Source organism: Coccinella septempunctata, chromosome 4 (genome assembly GCF_907165205.1).
Source record: "Coccinella septempunctata chromosome 4, icCocSept1.1, whole genome shotgun sequence".
NCBI lineage: Eukaryota > Metazoa > Arthropoda > Insecta > Coleoptera > Coccinellidae > Coccinella > Coccinella septempunctata.
This window is the reverse complement of record NC_058192.1, coordinates 30,939,783-30,955,687: the sequence shown is the minus strand read 5'-3', so window position 1 is coordinate 30,955,687 and position 15,905 is coordinate 30,939,783. Positions and strand designations below refer to the sequence as shown.

The following is a 15,905-nucleotide window of genomic DNA, read 5'->3' as shown; positions in this document are numbered from 1 at the left end:
AAAAGTAGGAGACAAGGAGACAAAAAAAGACATCCGAAGTTCAATAGTTTTATCATGAAACTAACGTCGAGTATGCTCAAGTCAGAATCCTTTTTTACCAAACTTAGGTCCACTGCAAGCATACCCGGTAAAGAAAATATGAAATACCTGCGCGTTTTTATAGGTTTATTTTGGAAAAATGTAGGAGGATTTTTGAGCTTGTAAAGGTATCTCAAGAATAACATGCTCACTGATGAATTACGAAAGAATCTTTATTTCGCATAAAAAGATTGAGCATTAACATATATAGCAGCATGTATTGTGCTGGGACGTACAATACGCAGATCAAAAGAGTAAAACCACAAAATTTTTGGCATGAGTATGCGGAGGAAAAATTCAACTTGTACTTCTTTAGCACTTCTATGGTTCAAGAAATTTAGACAACAAATTCAGAATGAAGAGAACGGAAAAGGAAATTGACCAGAGAAATAACTTTTATCCCACACTGAGAAATTTAAGAAACTATAAGACTGGCAAGATATTGAGACATAAACTCAAATACGATCATAAACAATGACCAAATTCTCTCTATTCCTGCTCCTTGATGATCAGAAGAATAAATGGGTTATAATTTTTGCATATCCATTTTCGGAGAACATTAAAAATGTGAGGTGAGGGCGAAAATATTCGAATTAATAATATATATAATAATATTTCCAGTAGGCAGGGCCAAAAAAGTGGGATCTGCTGAAAAAATTCCGAAATTAATGTTAGTTTTACAGTTCGTTCAAATGTGCTTTAGGATTACTCTCGAATCCAAAATTTTCGGACTTTTTTTTTCATAACTTTTAAACCATTAAATTTGATACGAATTGTCTAAATCACTCTTCTTGAAACCAATATTAACAGACACAGGGCCGAACAAACTTAAAATTTTTTTCTCAAAATGGCGAAAATTGGCAAAAAAGTAAAGCTGAATCAAAGAGAAAAAGATCACAGTAGACTCGTTGACTTCATTCCAAAAATCACAAAACAATACGAGGATGGCCGTACGGACTTACACGTATTAACTTGCCTTTTATGTCTCTGTTTACAGAAGAAGCATTGCATAAAAGCAGTTAATCGAAGCTGTTTGATGCATTCCTTATCATCGCAGGTGAAGTAGATTTCAGCGCCAGAAAATGCATGTCAATAATCCTGCTGTGATTTGGATGAAGTCTGGCGAAGCTGTATTCCTATTAATGTCTTAAAACTACGTGCAATGCACAAAAGGCACTTAGGGAGCAATTTCATTGTAGTATTATCGTATTATCCCAAAAAAAACCTCAGTCAGCACCATCACGCAGGCAAAATTTTTCCCGAACAACACAAACGGACTATTTTCATAAAGACGCTGAAGGCTGATCAGGCGGATCAAGAGGATCCGAATCAAGCAGGAAGTAGAAGACGGTTATGTGCTGATCGTAAAGACTGCTGTCTCAGTTGTCGAGAAGTCACTGTCGTCAGTAGTTGACGTTAGAGAGAAATTTCTGGTTACACTATATGAAGGACAACCTCGATGACTTGAGATACATCCTGAAGTTTTTATATATACATTGTATTCACTTGTTTTATAGAATACATTACTAGTATGGCCAGGAGATCCACCTCGTACGTAGATTCACCTTTACGGGCAGATTCGCCTTTCGCCCGTAGCTCGGGCCTACGGCCCTCGCTATTCGCCCTTTTAGAAATACCAAGGCCAAAAATCGTCATTCTATGTGTTTGTTCGATTCAAATCATCCCGTTCGGTGATCGCTTCCACGATACTTCAGTCAAAATTGACGTTAACCTATAAATCATGAACTGACATTGATTGTCAAAGTTCATAAAATTTTCTCCGATCATCGATAGAAAATAATTTAATTTGGTGACATTGAGAATTGTCAAAATTTCCCTTTTTTCTTAAGCAATTTTCGGATATTTGGGGGCCTTAAAAGTGGGCAAGGGTGTTAACTGGAGCGAATACGGTCCTTCGGGATACGACATAGCCCGTTCCCGGACCCCGAAAAGTTTCCGTTCGTTCGACCAAGCCCAGAACGTTAGGCACCTTTTGCGAAAACGACGAAAATCGTCGAAATTGAACTTTTTCGGAAATTATTTTCGAATACTTCCCGGGCTTCGATCCGGACGTTTTATACAGTTTTGGAAACGGCGATTCTCGTAGAGGCAGTCGCAAGCTTTGCTACCGACTGCCCGCGCCCTGCGGGCGCGGTATAACGCGAAACCTCCTACCATTTTTCACCATTTCTATGTTCCATTTTCTTTTAGTATATAGTAGACCATTATTCTTATATCAATTATATTCTTTAATTAATTCTTGGTTATTATACCTTTACTTCAACTACATTATTTACACTTAATAAAGAAGTCAATTGTTTAGCCCCGTGTTATTACCGTTATTACCATTGAACTGATAATTGATAGTTCTTTGCCAATGTTTGCGATTTCGAGAAAATTCCTCGTAACTTTAATCGGCCCTCCGACTGTTGCTCGGTTAATATATATTAAGCTAAGGAAAAGTTTTCACATACCAAATTCAACGCCTTACAACTTTGGAAATAGACGTTTTGGTGAATATAATATAGTTTAGATGTTCATGAGCCAAAATACAGAAAAATCCGGAAAGTAAGAAGTTTACTATCCTCTCCCAAGTAAGGAGAGGTTTCCTAGCTGAAAAACTTGAAACTCGAATCCTGCTTGGAAAGCAAATTTTTACTTATTTATAAATATTTTTGCTTCTTTGAAAATTTTTGTCGCTTAGGCCAAGCGATACAGAATTATTTTTTAATTATTTTGAACTTTTCAAAGTGCTCCAAATACTTACTAAAGAATGTCTACAAGCTTCAATAATATAATGCTTATGTTAAGATCAATTATGATTTTTGTCAAATTTCTTTTCTGTAATACATCCAAATTATTAGTTCAAGATGGTGTTCTCTTTCCTATAATGCTCCTCAGCCATCTTGCGTAACTTTGCTTCCATTTGACTTCCCGTTTCTGCAACCATTTTACTGAAGAATCCTTCTTTATTTTGGAGTAATTCATGCGGGGATGCAAACTCCCTCAACTCTCCTGCATCCATAACAATGACTTTATCAGAATCCATTATGGTGTTCAACCTATGTGCAACAGTCAAAACAGTACAATCTGCAAAGTTCTTCCTAATTGTTGTTTGAATTAGCTCATCAGTTCTGAAAAAAATATAATGAAAGCATTACGGGACTCAATCTGGCAGTGAATAAAATGTCAAAATATAAATCATAAGAAAGGGGCCACCAATATCCAGTTTGGCATTTTTTCAATGTGTTCGACACAAGCATTAGTACCTAATGATCATTAAGAAGAAAAATAAAGGAAGTACTGACATCAAGCCATGAGGTTTTGCGAGCTTTTAAAATTTTCAGTAGGCGCACTCAGTGCATCTCTTTCCCTATGAAAATTCCTTGGCAACCGATTGATGGCAGTTGGCAGTTGTGTCGGGAAACTGATAATACTGTTTATAGTCCTTCCTCCTATGAATAATGAGAAGTCCTTGAAGACCTCTCAGGTACTGGAGCTCATTGGAAATCTGGAGCTGGAGGGCGACCTGTAGAGGACGCAGTTATGACAACATCTCTGATTGGGGACACAACAGACCTTAAGATCGCAGTGAAATGTAACCCCCTCACCAAACTATAAACCATATTATCAGTTTCCCAACACAACTTCCACTTTCCCCTCTTGTTAGAAAAATAGTAACTTTTTTCAACAAGCGTGCGCTTTCAACCCTTTTGCCGTACTCACGCATTGTCCTGTCTCTATGCAACGAACGTTAGATGCTTAAAACTATGGTGTAATCACTGATTCGATTTCCAGAACGTAAAAGATTATTAATCTGTGGATAAGGAGTGTGGGAAACACTTGTCGTATGGTCCGTATGTAGACTTTGGTTTCTTTTGGTTAGTAAGTGGGGCGGTCTGTATATGTCGAATTCCTGACACTTCGGTGCAATTATCTGTCACCAGAGTAACCGTACTAACTGCTCTGGTAACTCTCGGTTACCTAATGTGTAATATACGGACCATACGCTTGCTTAAGAACTCTCTTTATTTATTCATTGGTCAACTCCACAATACATTGATACAATTAAAAACAATCGCCACATAAAGCAACATACCGAATATAAGAGGTGTGCTAGTTCTCAAAAATAAACATATGCAGCCAAAAATCGGCAATAACATCCAACGAACAATTTTCTTGACATAAAACTATCAAACAACAATCGATTGCACACGTATACAAGTATAAATTCTAATATTAATAAATCTTTCAATCGTCTTCTTCTTCCTTTTACTATGTCCACGGCTGCTTTGGCCATACAGACAAATTTCCACATCAGCCGAATGAGATTGCTGCTAAGCAGATCTTAGTAATTCCAATACTCAATCGGATTTTATATATAAATTTTTATAGAGAACTTTTTTTGTGGTCTGAATATTAATAGGGGTAGCGATGGTAAAAAATGAAGGACTGAAACAAAAGAAAAAAAAATTTTTCAAGAAAGAAATTAAGTTAACTTGCTATTCCATTTTCATAATTTATTTTTTGAACACGATTCTTTCAATCGTCAATTTTGAAACATTGCCCAGTAAAATTATGCTACGTAGGCAACAGAGTTTCACAATTGAATCTCATTCAGTGACAGCTGGAGTCATAGAGGAAACATCATGAAGGTTGGATATTGGTCTCAATGAATCATCAAAATTATTATGAATCAGGTACGAATAAGGCTGGAAACGCACCGGATGCAACATTTTGTTGCGAGACGTTGCGGGATGTTGCAAGATGTTGCAAGCTCCGCATTTTCTTCAGAATCAAATGGGACGGCACGCACCGCTTGCAACACGGGTTCGAAACGTTGCGAGATGTTGCGAGGTGTTTCGCATCAAATTTAGTAGGTGCTCTACCGAAGGTTCGGAATGATCGAATGCAACATTTTGTTTCAAGATGTTGCAAGCTTCTCGTTCCCTTCAGAATGAATGGGAAGAAAGTCACTGCTTGCAACGTTGCGAGACGTTTCGCAACAAAAAGGCGAAGCAGCCCTGCCGAAGAGGTTGCAACATTCACCTTGCAACATACTAGAGGATTGATCTATTGATCGAAGTTCTGTTGTCCAGATGATGAGTAGAAATAATACAAACTATACTCTAGTCAATAGTTGATTTAGGTCACTTTTTGCTTTTACATTATGAGGCATATACTGTATCTCATTGCGTCACCAATGCAAAAGAATTTATACCTGTACTATTCAGTGCAGTTAATGTTTTTATTTTTTTCTCATTTGTAAACGTCAGTTTCCAAAAACACAATATTAATCAAGAAAGTTTATTTACATTAGAAAATTTTGTTTTATCGTCATATATGTTGAAAATCATGGTATAATTGTTATTTCCAGTAACACAGATTTTTGACGATGAAAGAGTTGATACTGATGATGATGAACCATCTGTTGACTCAGAAACTGCTGAAATCGAGGACTGCAGAACATTTGCTAGACATTTCGATTTTTTTGTTGACCGAATCATCGACATAACTCATCGCAATTTCGGTGCTCTTCCTGCACGCTTTAGTGCTAAAATATCTCCACCCGAATCCGCAACCATAGTGGCTCCAGTTCTGCGAAAAGAGTGGCCGGTCTTTTAAACCTAAATATTTCGCTATTTGCTTTTGGACACCACCAATAGTATGCTGGTCAGCATTAAGGGAAATGCACTTTCCATGTCGGTATGTCGAAAAAAATCTTAGGCTTTCTGTTCCAGGAGGCCGAAGATTTAGATATTTTCTGTATAACATGCAGGGCTTGAAGCTGCAGCCATCATCGGTTATGGTGAATCTTCTTGTTGTTAAATTTTTTGTTTGCCGCAATGTCACAATAACGTATTTTCCCATATCTTCTACTTCATTCATGTTTAAGGAGAGAATTTCGTCACATCGACAACATCCAAAAATTACAAATATTGTTACAATTTTCGCCAGCAACCACTGGTAATCAGGAGCATGAAAAAGAAATTGTTTAGCCTCTTCTTTACTTAATACCTTGGCCTTTTTGGCGTATAACGCTAATTTTTTCGTTTCAGGAACGCTATTACCTTTTGAAATCTGCAAATGATAACTAAACGTCATATTTTTCAATAAATTTTTTAAGGAAAACAAACCTGCGAACAGGGGCATTTTCTTTCATTTCCAAGCAGCTTTTCAGCATAGACCATTTTGCCCTTAAAGTATTAGGGCTGAATCTAGCTGATAGTTGATTCAAGTAGACCAACAAAACATCTTCAGTTACCCCAATCACACTATTTTTGTTTTGCCACTTTTTGAAGTCGTCGTATTCTCGCTCGTACCTTGAAGCTGATTTTGCAGGTAATAAACAAAGCTACACTGCTGGCTGCCTGAATAATTTCTTTTGGTACATTCATTTTCGCTTTCGTCAAAACAAATTTAAAAAAAATAAACGTACATGTTCATGGCAACGCTTCCATAGCTTACGACATTTGCGACAAATTATTGAGATTTTTTTGGAGTTTATCTAACCTTTATAAAATGAGAAACAAATAAAATATAAAACAATACACGCAAGGTAACGGGTTTTACTGGCTCAAGGAGGTAAAACCCTCTTACCTTGCTAGTAATGTTATATACTATAGGACATTTCTCAATAGTCTTCATGACTTCCAAACTCTCCGAAATAATAATAATAATGAATAATGCGAATTTTTTCTTTGATTAAACTCAAAAGATGGTCGAAAGTTTCGATGTTCATTCGGCAATAGTTACAAAATTTCTCTGGATCATTCCTGAGCTCTCCAATGAATCCCAGTATGTTTCTTTTTTTGTTTAAAGGATGTATCCAAATCTTCTTTTCAGGTTCCAGTAATTGAAGAAATTGCCATATAAGGATATTCGGGTCCATTTTCTATACGTATACAAATTAATTCACCTCGAAAACACGAAAGTCGAAATACGTGTGATCCTGTCAAACTTCAGAAATACACTAGGAAAAATTTGTTGCAACCGAAATGTTGCAAGCGAAAGATAGTTAGATTTTAGCTTGCAACATTTTGTTGCGAGACAAAATGATGCGCAACGTCTCGCAACAAAATGTTGCATCCGGTGCGTTTCCAGCCTTAATGTTACTTATGTGTTCTATATCCTTTCTGAAAATCATGTCATTTGAACGCTTCTCAATATGAAACATTTCTAAGAAGGTCCTGTTTTTATTTTTTTTTTCAAATTTTAACACCTTAACCGCACCAAAATTTATATTGTGTTTAGTATCTCTTACATGTTCAGTAAGAGCCCTAGTTCTATCAGGATTTCTAATGTGTCATTATTGTATTTGCTCATCCTTCTCTGCAACTGTTGTTAAGTCTGACCCACATAAACTTGCTCACAATACACCGCATGGCACACAATACACCACTCCACTCATCAAACCCAAATCCAACTTTTTCATGCGACTGTATGGTCTGTTAATTTCGAAATCTGCTCTCGGAATCGTGAACTACTCTCGTACTACTAATTTCATAAGCACCGAGTGGGAGAGGTAAGAGGGGAAAATCAGCTGATTTAGGAGTTCGAGAATTCTCTGTTTCTTCGAAAACCGCCGCACGTCCGTGTCCGCGAATAATGCAAAACGAAAGACGAATAACCGGACCATAGGCGCGTACTACTCTCGATTCGGAAAACGGTTAGAAAATACGAGAAAAAGAGCTTCAGAAATTCGAGATTTTTCAACACGAATGTAAACGCATCCATCTTCAGCCGGGGCCTGTTGCCGTTTCTTATCACTCGAGTCGATAAGGTCCATTTTCGGAAACAGCCAAGGGAGATCAGCAGCTGTCAATGACGTAACCTATCTATGTACCCAACTTCGATCATCAGCTGACCCAGATTTGTACTTTTATATTTCAGTTAGACCTAAAACTGCAATAATATCAACTTCGAGTCTTTCTTATTTTCACTTCCCAAAAATTTTTCCCCATGCTAGTTATGGAAAGTAAGTTCAAAATGAGGACCTTACACAATTACTACATTGAGAGGTTATGTTCAGTTTCGTCAACAATTCAATTGACTTAGTTTATGAAGGAAGATGTAAAAACATCTCGAGTAAGTGAAAGGTTTATGCACTCTCAGTTTTCAGCTATCTATCTACGAAAAATCTGTTCATGGAAAATCTATCTAAGAAAAATTATTCAATCTTATGATATATTCTTTATCCTGAAATCTAAATCGCATTGATGTTGAAAAATCACAGCTCATTGAATATTTAAACTGTAATGTTCCAGTATTCCAAATTGATTCATGATTAAGACTATTGTCCTGATGGCGAATCGAATATTTATAATTATAATTAAGTTCAAGTAAGGAAAAGACTCATTTCATACCAAGGATTATAGATCGTGTTTCATAATTTATAATCCTTAATTTTAATATTGATTTTCATATCAAGATGACGCTCATATTTCTTCTGCTTTTCAAGTTTAGAATGACTGTACAAGAAAATTCATGGATAGAGGGATGTATCAGAATGTACTCATAAAAAATTTTGCTTCATTCTGACAGCCCTAGAACCATCAAATAAACCGTTTTTTTTATATTCAGAATGTTTTAAGCATTCCTTCTCCGCAAGATAAATCAGTCCAAAACATCCGGCCAAGGAAATTGATGGCTTAAGTACATAAAGGGATGACTAAATTATCCTAACATAACTATTCAGTCTACGATGAAGCGCCTATTCTTCATTTTTCAAGTTCAGAATGGCCGACCAAGAAAATTGGTTGATAGTGGCATGTATCAGAATGTACTGAGAGAAAAATTTTGTTTCATTCTGACAGCCCTAGAACGCAATCTCCAACGATAAAATGAACCGATTTTTTTCTATTCAGAATGTTTTAAAGACTGCTTCTCTAGAAAATAAATCAGTTCAAAGCATCCGTCCAAGGAAATTGATGGCTAAAGTACATAGAGGGATGACTAAAATGTCCCTAACATAATTTTTTTTCTGAATCTATAAACTGGTGACCTCACATCAACAATGCTAATATGGGAATGGTGGTGGAAAAGGTCAAAATATTCGGGATTTAAACTTCCAACTTAGCCAACGTTTCGGAAATTATATTTCCATCATCAGGGCACTGAAAATGAGAAAACAAACTCTGAAAAGTCTCTCCCTTCACGATAGTGAGAGAAAAGTGCAAAACATCAATACAAGGATACTTGCTACTTCTTAAAAAATTGGTATAAAAAGTGATTAAAAAAGAAAATTACAAAATTACTCGAAATTACAAAATATCACAAAAATAAAAATGACAAAGTCAAAATCAAGAAGCACAGCACAGAGGAGAAGGAGAAGAGAAAGAAAACATATAAAAAAACAAGAATTACCAAATATATGAATATGCATATAAATATCAATAAATAAATAAATTAATAAATTAATAAATTGAAATGTAAAAGAAATCACAGATCAATTGATACTCACAAGATGAAATTGCTTTTCCCACAGTCATTGAAAAATATCATAAATAAAATTCATTAAAACAAAACAATGGTACGCTTTCATCGAGGTAAAACAATGACAACAAAGGGAGATCGGGAACATATGAAGACAAACACAGAGAAATGTGGACGGACACCGAGAAATGTTCACGTTTTCTTTCTTACTTTCTTCAATAAATTATGATATATTATAGAAAGGTGCTGTATGTCGGTTCTGGAATTGACAGAATCGTGAACCTTTATCTGGATCATCTCGTGCAACAATCGTTTGCCGAGGAAAGGATGTCTTCCCAAAAGAACAACATCATCGAAATCAAAACGGTGTCCAGTTGACTCACAGTGGTGGGCTAGTGCAGTCTTAGGGTTGGTGATGGGTAGACTAACAGAACGTTTATGCTCCTCAACTCTAATTTTTAAATATCTGCCAGTCTGGCCAACATATACTTGGGAGCAATCATTACATCTAATCATGTAAACAATGCCAGACTGTAGGGAAACCGGAGTTACGTCCTTGATACGGGTGAAAAAATTAACGCCAACAGTGTTCTTATTTCTGAAAGCTACATGCAAAACATCAGATTTCAATATATGCGCCAACCTTTCCGATAGGGACCTAACGTAAACTAGTCCGTAGAATTTTTTTGTTGTTAAGACATCCCCAACACCATCAACCCCCTGGGAAGCAACCGGGACATTAATCGGAAAACCCTCACCGAGAATACGGTTTATAATAGAAATAGGATAATTATTTTTAAGAAGTATCGATCTTATGTATTCTAAGTTTTTCCCCCAGTATACCTCATCAGAGAGGTGTAACGCTCTATGTTTCAAATTTCGGATAATGCTGATCTTATGCACGAGCGGATGATGAGAGAAAAAATTTATATAACGTTCAGAGAAGGTTGGCTTATGGAACCAATCAACAGTTAGAACGTTCAATTCATCTCGTTGAATCTTAAGGTCCAAAAAGCTTATGCTGCCATTGTGTTCGTTCTCTAGAGAAAATTGCAAACGGGGGTGGAAACTGTTAAAGACACGCAGAACCTCATCGTCACAACCGACCGGTATCGATATCAATAGGTCATCTACATACCTACGAAAAAGTGGCACAAGAAAAGGTAATTTAGCAATGGAAACCTTTTGTAACTGGGACATAACTATTTCAGCACATTTGGAAGAAATGCAGCCCCCCATACCAAAACCAAAGATCTGCAAATAAAGGGTGTCATTAAAAGAAAAATAACTGCTATCGATGATAAATTCGTAAATTATTTTAAAGGTTGCAAAATCAAAGGACTTGTTTTCAACGAGATGCCATCCATCTTCAATTATATTCAAGGCTAAATCTGTAGGGGTATTGGTGAAAAGGGATATCACATCAAGGGACACCAACTTATAGCCTGGTGGTAACTGAAATTTATTGATAGAGTCAAAAAGTTCAAAGGAGTTCCTTACATATGATTCATCTTTAATAAAAATTGGCTCCAGTGTCATAGAAATAAATTTGCTCAGGGCGAAAATCGGTGAACCTACAAAACTCAATATTGGTCTGAGTGGAACCTGCTCTTTATGAACTTTTGGTAAAAAGTACATTTTAGGGGTAACTCCATTATTAGTAGTTAACAGCCTAGCTTCTTCTTCGGTTATTATATTCTTAGCAAGCAACACTTTTACTAATCTATTATTCTTGTTCTGTATTTTAACAGTGGGTTCAGAATCTAAAACTTTATATGTACTTGAATCACCAAGCAAGTTGAGTGCTTTGCTGAAGTATTCGTCCCTATCCATGATAACTGTAATGTTTCCCTTATCAGCTCTGACAATTATAATTCGCTCTCTATAACTAGACAAAAACATCCTGGTTTCCTTAATCGATCGAGAGATCCAAGAGTCATGTTGTTTCCCCCCATGGTATGAACCGACAAAGTTTGTAATAACATTAACAACCCTGCTCCGCAGTACATCTCTATCATCTACATTATGTTTTTTAATGATAGTTTCACAATCAGCAATTATTTCATCGATAGGAAGTGATCGCGTGTAAGGCAAATTAAAACGATCACCCATACTAAGTAAGTAAAGAACATTATCAGGGATGTCCTTAATTGAAGAAAAATTATTAATCCATCTTTCATTTACATTGGAAAAATCTTTGGGTCTCTGTGATCTCAGCAAATTATCAAATTTTCTCAATTGTCTGTTACGAATAGAATAAAAACGATCATTATAGAAACTAACCTGGCTACGAGAAAAGGACTCAAAAATATCCTCAGTGACCGTGCTCCTCACCTTCAACTTTACAAAATTTAGCTCAGACTTCAACTTATTATACTTCCAATGACTAAAACTAATTTCAACATTTAAAATATTTCGCTGGAATTTTCTCAGAGCACGGAGACATTGGTTGACAAAAGGACTTCCGGAAAGCGTTAAATTAGTTATGCATCTTGAGTATTGCACAATATGAGAAGGTAGGATACTTTCCTTTCTACAGTGAAGGAGAAACTTAATGTGGTTGACCATGCTTGCTAGTTTTTTGACAAGCCTCGCCCAGCTTTTAAAGGCTTCAACCAGGTCAGGACCATACATTTCCTCGATGTCACGAAAGAAACTCATTGTCAGATGATGAACTGTGTCAAAAGTTGAACCAAACTTAATATCTGAATCTATAAACTGGTGACCTCACATCAACAATGCTAATATGGGAATGGTGGTGGAAAAGGTCAAAATATTCGGGATTTAAACTTCCAACTTAGCCAACGTTTCGGAAATTATATTTCCATCATCAGGGCACTGAAAATGAGAAAACAAACTCTGAAAAGTCTCTCCCTTCACGATAGTGAGACAAAAGTGCAAAACATCAATACAAGGATACTTGCTACTTCTTAAAAAATTGGTATAAAAAGTGATTAAAAAAGAAAATTACAAAATTACTCGAAATTACAAAATATCACAAAAATAAAAATGACAAAGTCAAAATCAAGAAGCACAGCACAGAGGAGAAGGAGAAGAGAAAGAAAACATATAAAAAAACAAGAATTACCAAATATATGAATATGCATATAAATATCAATAAATAAATAAATTAATAAATTAATAAATTGAAATGTAAAAGAAATCACAGATCAATTGATACTCACAAGATGAAATTGCTTTTCCCACAGTCATTGAAAAATATCATAAATAAAATTCATTAAAACAAAACAATGGTACGCTTTCATCGAGGTAAAACAATGACAACAAAGGGAGATCGGGAACATATGAAGACAAACACAGAGAAATGTGGACGGACACCGAGAAATGTTCACGTTTTCTTTCTTACTTTCTTCAATAAATTATGATATATTATAGAAAGGTGCTGTATGTCGGTTCTGGAATTGACAGAATCGTGAACCTTTATCTGGATCATCTCGTGCAACAATCGTTTGCCGAGGAAAGGATGTCTTCCCAAAAGAACAACATCATCGAAATCAAAACGGTGTCCAGTTGACTCACAGTGGTGGGCTAGTGCAGTCTTAGGGTTGGTGATGGGTAGACTAACAGAACGTTTATGCTCCTCAACTCTAATTTTTAAATATCTGCCAGTCTGGCCAACATATACTTGGGAGCAATCATTACATCTAATCATGTAAACAATGCCAGACTGTAGGGAAACCGGAGTTACGTCCTTGATACGGGTGAAAAAATTAACGCCAACAGTGTTCTTATTTCTGAAAGCTACGGTCACTGAGGATATTTTTGAGTCCTTTTCTCGTAGCCAGGTTAGTTTCTATAATGATCGTTTTTATTCTATTCGTAACAGACAATTGAGAAAATTTGATAATTTGCTGAGATCACAGAGACCCAAAGATTTTTCCAATGTAAATGAAAGATGGATTAATAATTTTTCTTCAATTAAGGACATCCCTGATAATGTTCTTTACTTACTTAGTATGGGTGATCGTTTTAATTTGCCTTACACGCGATCACTTCCTATCGATGAAATAATTGCTGATTGTGAAACTATCATTAAAAAACATAATGTAGATGATAGAGATGTACTGCGGAGCAGGGTTGTTAATGTTATTACAAACTTTGTCGGTTCATACCATGGGGGGAAACAACATGACTCTTGGATCTCTCGATCGATTAAGGAAACCAGGATGTTTTTGTCTAGTTATAGAGAGCGAATTATAATTGTCAGAGCTGATAAGGGAAACATTACAGTTATCATGGATAGGGACGAATACTTCAGCAAAGCACTCAACTTGCTTGGTGATTCAAGTACATATAAAGTTTTAGATTCTGAACCCACTGTTAAAATACAGAACAAGAATAATAGATTAGTAAAAGTGTTGCTTGCTAAGAATATAATAACCGAAGAAGAAGCTAGGCTGTTAACTACTAATAATGGAGTTACCCCTAAAATGTACTTTTTACCAAAAGTTCATAAAGAGCAGGTTCCACTCAGACCAATATTGAGTTTTGTAGGTTCACCGATTTTCGCCCTGAGCAAATTTATTTCTATGACACTGGAGCCAATTTTTATTAAAGATGAATCATATGTAAGGAACTCCTTTGAACTTTTTGACTCTATCAATAAATTTCAGTTACCACCAGGCTATAAGTTGGTGTCCCTTGATGTGATATCCCTTTTCACCAATACCCCTACAGATTTAGCCTTGAATATAATTGAAGATGGATGGCATCTCGTTGAAAACAAGTCCTTTGATTTTGCAACCTTTAAAATAATTTACGAATTCATCATCGATAGCAGTTATTTTTCTCTTAATGACACCCTTTATTTGCAGATCTTTGGTTTTGGTATGGGGGGCTGCATTTCTTCCAAATGTGCTGAAATAGTTATGTCCCAGTTACAAAAGGTTTCCATTGCTAAATTACCTTTTCTTGTGCCACTTTTTCGTAGGTATGTAGATGACCTATTGATATCGATACCGGTCGGTAGTGACGATGAGGTTCTGCGTGTCTTTAACAGTTTCCACCCCCGTTTGCAATTTTCTCTAGAGAACGAACACAATGGCAGCATAAGCTTTTTGGACCTTAAGATTCAACGAGATGAATTGAACGTTCTAACTGTTGATTGGTTCCATAAGCCACCTTCTCTGAACGTTATATAAATTTTTTCTCTCATCATCCGCTCGTGCATAAGATCAGCATTATCCGAAATTTGAAACATAGAGCGTTACACCTCTCTGATGAGGTATACTGGGGGAAAAACTTAGAATACATAAGATCGATACTTCTTAAAAATAATTATCCTATTTCTATTATAAACCGTATTCTCGGTGAGGGTTTTCCGATTAATGTCCCGGTTGCTTCCCAGGGGGTTGATGGTGTTGGGGATGTCTTAACAACAAAAAAATTCTACGGACTAGTTTACGTTAGGTCCCTATCGGAAAGGTTGGCGCATATATTGAAATCTGATGTTTTGCATGTAGCTTTCAGAAATAAGAACACTGTTGGCGTTAATTTTTTCACCCGTATCAAGGACGTAACTCCGTTTTCCCTACAGTCTGGCATTGTTTACATGATTAGATGTAATGATTGCTCCCAAGTATATGTTGGCCAGACTGGCAGATATTTAAAAATTAGAGTTGAGGAGCATAAACGTTCTGTTAGTCTACCCATCACCAACCCTAAGACTGCACTAGCCCACCACTGTGAGTCAACTGGACACCGTTTTGATTTCGATGATGTTGTTCTTTTGGGAAGACATCCTTTCCTCGGCAAACGATTGTTGCACGAGATGATCCAGATAAAGGTTCACGATTCTGTCAATTCCAGAACCGACATACAGCACCTTTCTATAATATATCATAATTTATTGAAGAAAGTAAGAAAGAAAACGTGAACATTTCTCGGTGTCCGTCCACATTTCTCTGTGTTTGTCTTCATATGTTCCCGATCTCCCTTTGTTGTCATTGTTTTACCTCGATGAAAGCGTACCATTGTTTTGTTTTAATGAATTTTATTTATGATATTTTTCAATGACTGTGGGAAAAGCAATTTCATCTTGTGAGTATCAATTGATCTGTGATTTCTTTTACATTTCAATTTATTAATTTATTAATTTATTTATTTATTGATATTTATATGCATATTCATATATTTGGTAATTCTTGTTTTTTTATATGTTTTCTTTCTCTTCTCCTTCTCCTCTGTGCTGTGCTTCTTGATTTTGACTTTGTCATTTTTATTTTTGTGATATTTTGTAATTTCGAGTAATTTTGTAATTTTCTTTTTTAATCACTTTTTATACCAATTTTTTAAGAAGTAGCAAGTATCCTTGTATTGATGTTTTGCACATTTGTCTCACTATCGTGAAGGGAGAGACTTTTCAGAGTTTG

General features: G+C 36.0%; 2 protein-coding genes across 2 annotated transcripts in view; one reads left to right on the top strand and one right to left on the bottom strand.

Annotated features, from left to right (window-relative positions):
* Positions 1-878: 878 nt before the first annotated feature.
* Positions 879-15,905, bottom strand: part of LOC123311970 (ATP-binding cassette subfamily C member 4-like) — a 161,063-nt gene continuing 146,036 nt past the window's right edge. The window contains exon 18 of the mRNA XM_044896113.1: positions 879-3,212. Coding sequence (XP_044752048.1) covers positions 2,939-3,212 — 274 coding nt within the window. The 3' untranslated portion in view covers positions 879-2,938. The remainder of the gene's footprint in view (positions 3,213-15,905) is intronic.
* On the top strand, positions 13,365-15,049 carry LOC123311971. Its single transcript, XM_044896115.1, has 2 exons — positions 13,365-13,966; positions 14,029-15,049. Exons 1-2 carry the CDS (start codon positions 13,491-13,493, stop codon positions 14,087-14,089), a joined length of 537 nt encoding a protein of 178 aa, XP_044752050.1. The 5' UTR covers positions 13,365-13,490; the 3' UTR covers positions 14,090-15,049.

Coding starts and splice junctions, on each gene's coding strand:
- LOC123311971 (XM_044896115.1), top strand. CDS start 13,491: ATGGGTGATCGTTTTAATTTGCCTTACACGCGATCACTTCCTATCGAT. Junction 13,967..14,028: donor AATGGAGTTACCCCTAAAAT/GTACTTTTTACC, acceptor TGAGTTTTGTAG/GTTCACCGATTTTCGCCCTG.